Source organism: Urocitellus parryii, chromosome 7 (assembly GCF_045843805.1).
Source record: "Urocitellus parryii isolate mUroPar1 chromosome 7, mUroPar1.hap1, whole genome shotgun sequence".
Classification (NCBI taxonomy): domain Eukaryota; kingdom Metazoa; phylum Chordata; class Mammalia; order Rodentia; family Sciuridae; genus Urocitellus; species Urocitellus parryii.
In genome coordinates, this window is record NC_135537.1 from 179,399,620 (window position 1) to 179,408,273 (window position 8,654).

General features: G+C 45.8%; 1 protein-coding gene across 1 annotated transcript in view; it reads left to right on the forward strand.

The window, feature by feature from the left end:
* The window catches only part of Mfsd11 (major facilitator superfamily domain containing 11), a 30,234-nt gene extending 22,276 nt beyond the window's left edge, over window positions 1–7,958 (forward strand). The window contains exons 11-13 of the mRNA XM_026404846.2: window positions 3,402–3,576; window positions 4,668–4,803; window positions 5,256–7,958. Of these exons, the coding sequence (XP_026260631.1) occupies window positions 3,402–3,576; window positions 4,668–4,803; window positions 5,256–5,420 (476 nt within the window). The 3' untranslated portion in view covers window positions 5,421–7,958. The remainder of the gene's footprint in view (window positions 1–3,401; window positions 3,577–4,667; window positions 4,804–5,255) is intronic.
* The last annotated feature ends 696 nt before the right edge of the window (window positions 7,959–8,654 follow it).

An 8,654-nucleotide genomic window follows, 5' to 3' on the forward strand; every position in this document is an offset into this window, starting at 1 on the left:
CTTTTATGGAGATTTAATGTAATCCTAGCAGATTGAACCATTGGCTGTTGGCGAATGAATGCACTCCCTTTCCCTGTTCCCTTCCCTGCTACGGTGGGTGAGAGTCCTGGAAGTTCTAAACCTCTAATGGGGCTCTGTCTTTCTGGCAGCCAGTCCCCATCATGAAGTTGTGTCTAGGACCAACCCTCCTTCCCTAAGAGTTACCTCATTAGTGTAAACTCAAGTGTGGTTGGCAAGGTCTCTTTGTGCATAACAGAAAACACTCCTACCACTAAGTAAATTCCAAGTAATTTAGGATCTCTGAGCCCAGAACTGGAGGCCAAGGCAATGCATATCTTTATTATACAACACCATAATAATTTATTACTCATTCAACTAAGATCTGCTCCCACTTGCAGTGTCTTGGATGTAGTATCAGACATGAGGGACTTACCAGTTTAGCCACTCTTTGTTGTGCATCCACATGTCAACCAAAAGCAAAGCTGCCCACGTGGAGCTGGTGTTCCTGGGGGAGAACACAGCCTGCAAAGAAACAAAACTCACCTTGTCAGTGAGAAGTGCTGTGGGGAAAGCAGACTGGGGACTGTGTTCCCTGCTTTACTGCCTGCACCTGGGCAGGACCGGGAAATGACAGTTGTGTGTGTTGAGAGAACATTTGGAGGACGGGTTGGCAGTGTGCCACTGGGAGGGCAGGGTGAGGAAGGGGGACAAATGCTGTGGGAGTTGGGCTTGGAGCAGTCCACTAAGACCCAGCGTGTTGGTATGCAAGGGAGGTCTCTGAGTGGCAGTGTGTCCAGTGATGCTCGGGGGGCTTGTGGGCTGGAGGGGCATCTTGGGCATGGAGGTGCCACCTCCACCCGCGAGATGTCTAGGGAGGCTGTAGGAGAGGTCATTAAGCCTCTGCCATCCAGTGCCTGTGAAGTAGCTTACTCTTGATGTAGGTAGTCTGCTAGCTTTTTGAAAAAATAATTCCACATTTGCAAGAAATTGCCAAAAATATAAATAGTTCAGAAACCACTGGAATATCCTTTAACAAGATTCACCTTTGACAAGCACTTTACGTTAAAATCATGTATTCTCTCTTCCCAGCTCTTTGTTTTTTTCTTTTTTTCATCCTTTTTAAAAATTTTTACAGTGCTAGGGTTTGAACCCAGGCCTTGCACATACATGCAGAGTTGGCAAGTCTCCAACTCTGAGCTACATCCCCAGCCCTCTCTTACTTTTCTTATGTGTGATTTTGTCTGAGCCCCAGGAGGGTAAGTGTTAGACACACCACAACAGTTTGTCCCTGGTATTCAGTGTGTGTTTCCTGAACAGACAGGGGTTCTCTCTCATCACCACAGTACAGCTGCTGGCTGTGGAATTTTTCTGTGTTAGGATAATCTGGGCTAATATCCTTGAGCATTACTGGAGTCCTTGAGGAGTGAGGGCCTGGGCCACAGGGTCCCAACAGACTGCCACATGTCCCAGTATGCCAGTCAAAGAGATGAGCAACAGTGGTAAGGGGCAGGAAAAGAGTTTTCAGTCAACATGGCCACACCAGGAAGAGCAGAGGTAGGGTACAGACACCAAAGACCTGTCCTCAAAGGACTTACAGGAACTTTGTGGTTTTATACAGCAGAGAGCAAGGCAAGGGCTGGAAGATTGTGTAGCTGTCAAAGTAGATCATGGAGCCAGGCGAGGTCTGGTTGACCAATATCTCAGGACGGGTTCTTTGAGGCTCTGGGAATGTCTTCAGCCAGTGCGTGAGTGGGTGGTTTGACTCACATTGTGAGAAGGTTATACCTGCCAGGGGGGGCGGCTTTGGCTTGCTGCCACTTGGGGGGTGATGTCATTGAGGGGTGATCTGTTCTGAGAGGCTCTCAGCTGTTTGGGGATGGTTTCCGCCTCTTGTCATGAAGATGCTCATCAGCCAGACCTGTTTCTGAAGTCCAAGGGAACTGCAGAAGAGTGGCTCAGAGGGAAGAGGGCCAGAAAGGCCAGTGGAGCCAGAGGGGCAGCATGGAGTTGTGGGGTCTGAGGCAGGGCTGTCCCGCAGAGCATTTCCCTTCCTTGCGTAGGTTAGCCCAGGATTAGGGTTTGTGTTGGGCTTTTGTGTCTTCTGCTAACCGGGACCATGTTTGTCTTACCATGCTGACATGTTGAGGCATTTCTCCTTTCTGAGGATGCTGTGGTCTTCTGTGTGCATCGCAGGCCTCCTCATGGTCACGGAGGCTGTGCGTTCTCAGGGGGAGTGCTGCCGGGTGGTGCGGGGTTTGTCCCGCGACTGGCCTTCTAGAGACGCACAAGGCCCATCCACCCTTTAGTTTTTAGATTTAGATCTCCGATTTATTTGGGATTTGTTCTTGGGCATCTTTATTTTTTTCCAGATGGCTACGGTGCCATGTATTAAGAGCACTGGCCTTGTCCAGCGATCTGACATATGCTTCGTCACAGATGGGGATTTTGTTTGTGACTGATCCTATTTCTGGACTTTCCAGGAGTCTAGTGCACTGATAAGTCTCCTGAGGTATAGTGCTGGTTTTTTGGTACTGGGTATTGAACACTTCATTACATGTGTGCAATGTGTAGTGTTTTGTCACCTGCGGCCTGTATGGGGAGAGAGTAGTAACCCTCAGAGGTGTGCACCAGCTGGAAATGAAAGGCTGAAAAGTAATACCAAGAAATAAAGCAAAAGACAGAAAATATTTTTATTGAAAGCAGGGACTTAATGGGTGGAAAAGACCTGATGGGACTGATCCTAACAAAGGGGAAAAGCTCACGAATTCTTTATTTATAGTGAAACACACCAGAGGAGTTTTTTGTGAGGAAGGGTCTTCAGAGGAGAGGTGTAGGGAAGCTGGCCTGATTGTGGAAAACCACTGGCGCAGTAATTCTTCCTCAGGCAGCTGGTGCCACAAGGCTAGTTAGGCACACAGGTATCTCTTTCACCCCAGAGTAGTGGGCATCTGAATTCAAAGCTGTAGAACCCACAAATTCCACTCCAGGCATGGACTCTGCCCCAGTAACAGCAACCACCTGCAAGTGGGTGTGTCTGTCAGCACCATTTTACTGAGAGACCCAAAAGGTCCACCTAGCTGTCCAAGGCTGTGGAGTTCAAAGCAGTGATTCATTTGCTGCTTCTAGCTGTGTTCAGGTCAGGGTAGCTGACATATACATCACCTCAAATATTTACCATTTCTTTGTATTAGGAATCTGTATTCAAAATCCTCTCTAGCAGCTATTTTGTTTTGGTAGTTGGTGTTTGGTAGTCCTCTTTGCCTGCAGGTGCTGAAGGGTTGGGTTTGGGGGAAGACACTGGACATTTGAGAACATGTATTCCATGGCTTCTGGATTCTGACACGACTAGTCACTTGATGTGTTGGTAATGTCAGTAACATTTCTGCCACCTTAATTTGTAGGTGGAAGCCTCTTTGGCCTGCTGAGCAAGAATAATCGTTTTGGTAGAAATCCAGTTGTGCTTTTGGGCATCCTGGTGCACTTTATAGCTTTTTATTTAATATTTCTAAACATGCCTGGAGACGCCCCAATTGCCCCTGTGGAGGGAACAAACAGCAATGCTTACATCAGGTCCAGGTATGTAACTACTATTGCTTGGTGATTTGAGGGCAGTGGGAGGGAAGGGATGGATAGACACTTGAAACGGACACTTAGCCCTCTTCAGAACTTGTTATCTTTGTGAGGTCAGCTGCCATGGCCAGAATGAGTTTGAGTAGGAATCCATAGAGGATCATAAGTTATTTTTGCAATGGTTGCTTTTAACCTTTACCCCCCAATAAATCTTCTTTATCTGTGAGGGAGCATAGAAATGTCTGATCTGAATTTTATCTCTGCATTTTGAGCAGTGAAATACCTCAAAGTTAGGGCCTGGAGGAAAAATAAAGAGCAGTGAGGGAGTCTATGAGCTGGGTGGGCTATCGTGTTTTTCAGAGTGATCTGTGACAGTTTTGAGGTTATCCGTGGCCTGCACTTCAACTCTTTTTTGTTTTTCCCTTGCAAGGCCTGGTCTGTGCAAGGCAAGTGCCCTACCACTGAACTGACTTCCAGTCACTGCATTCAGCTCTTAATTCGTTATAAATGCAGTTATTGATGTCTAGATCCCCAAATCCAAAGGGAGCCTAGCCTAAAAAAAGTATTTCCTTTCTAAATCAGTAATAGAACCAGGTTTGCTAGAATGTGAAGGGATGCAAGTTTGAGCATAACTTCTTACTGTAGGGGCTGGAGATGTGGCTCAGCGGTAGCGCACTCGCCTGGCATGTGTGCGGCCAGGGTTCGATCCTCAGCACCACATACAAACAAAGATGTTGTGTCCGCCGAAAACTAAAAAATAAATATTAAAATTCTCTCTCTCTCTCCAAAAAAAAAAAGGGGGGGGGGAAATAACTTCTTACTGTATAAATTCTAACATAGGGGCTGGTGTGCCGCTCATGGTAGAGGTTTGCCTAGTATGTGTGAGGCCCTGGGTTCCATCCCTATTACTGCAAAAAAAAAAAAAAAAAAAAAGAGAGAGAGAGAGAGAAAGAGACCTTATAAGTTCTGATATTTTTCATTCTTGTTTCTGTGTTTTTAAAACTTGAAGATTAAATGCTTTTTTGGGTGGGTTGCTTTTAGAATTTAAGTGGCTTTAGCAATGTTGATACTACTTATACTAAATTTATTTTTTTCAGCAAAGAAGTTGCCATTCTCTGCAGTTTTCTTTTGGGTCTTGGGGACAGCTGCTTCAACACCCAGCTGCTTAGCATCTTAGGCTTTCTCTATTCTGAAGACAGTGCACCGGCCTTTGCCATCTTTAAGTTTGTTCAGGTAACCCCTTGGCCCTTTTCCTTTAAGCTTCCCCTGGTTTGCTGTGGTTACTAGCTTGTGGTTTTTAAGTGAAAACCGTGGATATCCTTTAAAAGGATTTGCGTGGAAGTGGGAAGCAGTGAGCAGCACGACTCCCTGACTGGCCAAGAGATTTCATGTTCTGGTTTACTGCTTGGATTGGAGGTTCCCATCCCTGGAGCCAGAACCTCACTTGCACACCTTGGACACCTTGCAGACAGGGTCCTTTTTACTCTGCACAGAGCTGTTTTAACAGCAGAGACAGCTTCCCGTGATGTGACCCACTCTCGGGGGGCCGGGGGTGAGTTAGAAACTGCGAGAAGGAGGGCAAGATCTGCCAGTCACAGACATCCCTTGGGTCTGCAGGGTGGGGCTGATTGTGAGGCTGGGCAGGCCTCTGTATGCCTGTGTAATTTGTCTTGTTTTTCTCGTAGTCCATCTGTGCGGCTGTGGCCTTTTTCTACAGCAACTACCTTCTCCTTCACTGGCAGCTCCTGGTCATGGTGGTATTTGGGTTTTTTGGAACTATTTCATTCTTCACTGTGGAATGGGACGCTGCTGCCATTGTGGCCCGGGGCTCTGACTACCGAAGTATCTGATGAGGTACCCGTGGGAGGCTGCACAGCTGGTGCTCCAGAGCACAGTTGAAGTGACTTCTGTTGTCCTCATAGTACAGTGAATGATGTTGAGTGTGGAGAATCAAAGAGTTCAGACTTGAATCAGCCAGAGCTGGATTAAAGTTTACAGATATTAGTTATTTAAAACCAGTGTAATAAGGGAAATCTATCGGTTATAATTGTTCAGCGATACTGCTTTCCGTTTATCTATCTCAAGCTCCTTACAATCACATTATAGAGTGTGAATGTATTCTTCTGCCTCGAGAATTCCAGGCCATATGTCGTGTAAGGATTCTTGCTGGGTCTGGAGTGTGTTTTACTACATAGTAACAGAAGCATATGCCTCTCCACATGTGTATCTGGAATGACATTCAAATAGCGATGTGCTGACATTTAGTCTAACTTTGAAAAGGTTTTTCCTCGTTTCTTTGATAGATTTTCTTACCTCATAGTTCATACCAAGGAGTGGCCAATTAAGTATAAAATGAGGAAAAATTATCTCAAGTCTTTAAACAAGAATATAACATCACAGCAAACAAAACCATGTTTAGAAGAGTAAACACATTTACTAGGGGAGGACTTTTGCTAGTAATTTTCCTGAAAGATACAATGCAAGAAAGAAAGAAAAACTAGAGGGAGGTCTGAGCCGGGGGGCAGGATGTTGTCACTTAAGTGTGATCTTATAGCAGATGCCATTCAGTCTGGGAGTGGAATGTAACTATATAGGAAAATGTTTAAGTGGAAATGTTAACTTTCCTCTATAAGAACTCGCTTAAAATTTTTATAATTGAGATGTAATTCAGAAATGATAAAATTCATCATTTTAAAATGTGCAATTTAATGTGCTTTTTTAAAAAGTGTATTTGGTAACCATCACCATTATCGAGAACATTTTCCTCACCCCAAAAAGAAGCCCCCCACCTGTCAGGCACTTCCCTTCTCTGGCTGGCAGCCACTCAGTGCCTTCTGTCTGTGCCCTTGCCTGTTCTGGAGACTTCCTGGAGATGGGAGAGCTCGCGTTCAGTGTGATGCTTACCTGTACCAATGAAGAGCTGTACGACAAGTGAATCCAGCCCAGAGGACAAACAATACCTTGTTTTCTTTTTTTTTTTTTAATATTCTCTGTCCTTTTTTTTTTTTTTTTTAAAGAGAGAGGGAGAGAGAGAATTTTTTTAATATTTATTTTTCAGTTCTCGGCAGACACAACATCTTTGTTTGTATGTGGTGCTGAGAATCGAACCTGGGCCGCACACATGCCAGGCGAGCGTGCTACCACTTGAGCCACATCCCCAGCTCACAATACCTTGTTTCCATTATTTTTTTTTAAACCTGCCAGAAATTTAGAAATTTTATTGTTGGTTTGAAAAATCTGAAGAAGTTCCACGTGTTTGGTGACAGCAGCAGGGAGTCGGAGACCCTGCAATTAGGTGAACTTCTGGGAGAAGTCTCCTGGTGGAGCGCTAGCTCTTGGGCTCCAGGTTGTGAGGCTGCTCTTCTTGTAGTTGACCTACTCTCCCTTGGTTTAGTTGACCCTGTGGAAAAACTGTGTTGTCAATGCTGTTTCTTTCAGACTTAAGACAAACGATCTGTTTTCTTTCTAAGCTCAGTATTATTTTAGTTTTCTAATGCAATATAATAAATTACCCCAAAAATTCGGCGCCTACAGTAACACACACCTATTATCCCACGGTTTGTGAGTCTGAGGGTTCTGAGCAGGTCCCTGGTTCCCTTGCCATGGAAGTCTGGAAGCTGCCTGGCCCCTGGGGGAGGTGCCCAGCTGGCTCAGGCAGGCCAGCAGGAGTCAGTTCTTCACCACCTCCTGGACCGAGGTCTCTGGTTTCATGTGTCTGTTGGCTGAGACCATCTTCCTTCTGTGGAGCTGTCCTTGGGGCAGCTCACCATATGACAGTCACCCTTGCTACAGAAGACCAGAGCCAGAGGGAGCAAGGCGGAAGTCTCGCCCTCCTCCCTAGCTCTGTCTCCTACATTCCTTTGGCAGGTTCCCAGGCCCAAGGGGAGAGGGTTACACAGAGCTGAGTGCAGGGGCTGGGTTGTTGGGGCCAGGCTGCTGGTCACAGGAGCCTTTCATGTAGGGGCATTCTCAAGCCCCTCCTCTCCCAGGCTCTTGCCCTGTTGGCTCCTAGTGGAATTGCAAGGCTGTGCTGGCGGAGAGCAGGGAGCAGGCTCTGTGAGCAGCTTGTTGAACCCAGGGAAGCCGTGCCTCACCACTTGTAGGGTCCCTAGTGTTGGTTGCCCCAGAAGTGAAGTGAGTGCCCACTTCCCCGGCTGCTCCCTGCTGTGTGCTGTGCTGCTCACTTTAAGTTCTGTACTCCTGTTATTTTTTTTTTTGGGGGGGGGGATGAGGGTTGTTTTGTTTTTACTCAGTTTTGTGTATCTATAGTGTGAATAAATTGGGGACTCTTTAGATGACCTAATAACACGAAGGCCATCTTTTAAATTCTCAGCATTAGTTATTTACAAATGAAATGTGACAATGAAATAAAGAGTTTAATTTTTTAAGTGCTTGTCTTATATATTCTGTCAATGATTTTATCTCCATGCTTTAGCTTTGCCTTGCATGGGGGTGTGTATATGGGTGTGCTGCTGTTACTACAGATTCATGTCCCATATGCTGACATTTGGCTCAGACCTGGAGCGACTTTTATTTGTTTAATTATTTACATTTTGCTGTTAGAGGGGTAACCCAGAGCCTCCTGCATGCTAAGCATGTGCGTTACACACTGTTATGCCCCCAGCTTAAAACTGTTATTGAACCATGAATGTTTTTCTCAGAGTTTGAAGATGCCCCCCCCCCCGCCCCCGCTGCCCTCCAGAATTTTCCACACCCAGAAACTTGAAAACCTTTAAACATGGACTCTGGCTTTTCATATACAGGTTTTCTTTCCTGATGTATTTGTTGACCCACCCACTGTAAATCTATAGGGGGAGTCTGTAAGTTCTCAAAAACAAGTTCCAATTAATAGTTAAAACATCCGAGTCCCCACCAGCAGATGAGAGGTAAAGGTGTGTGATATGTGCAGACAAGCAGATGTCATTCATCTGTGTTAGCTTTTTTGCAACTGTGACGAAATTACCTGACAAACAACTTAGAGAGGAAAGATTTCTTTTGGCCTGTGGTTTCCATCCAAGGTTGGCTGCCTCCAGAGCAGAAATGTCATGACCCGAGGGTTCAACTGAGGAAATCCACTCAGCTCC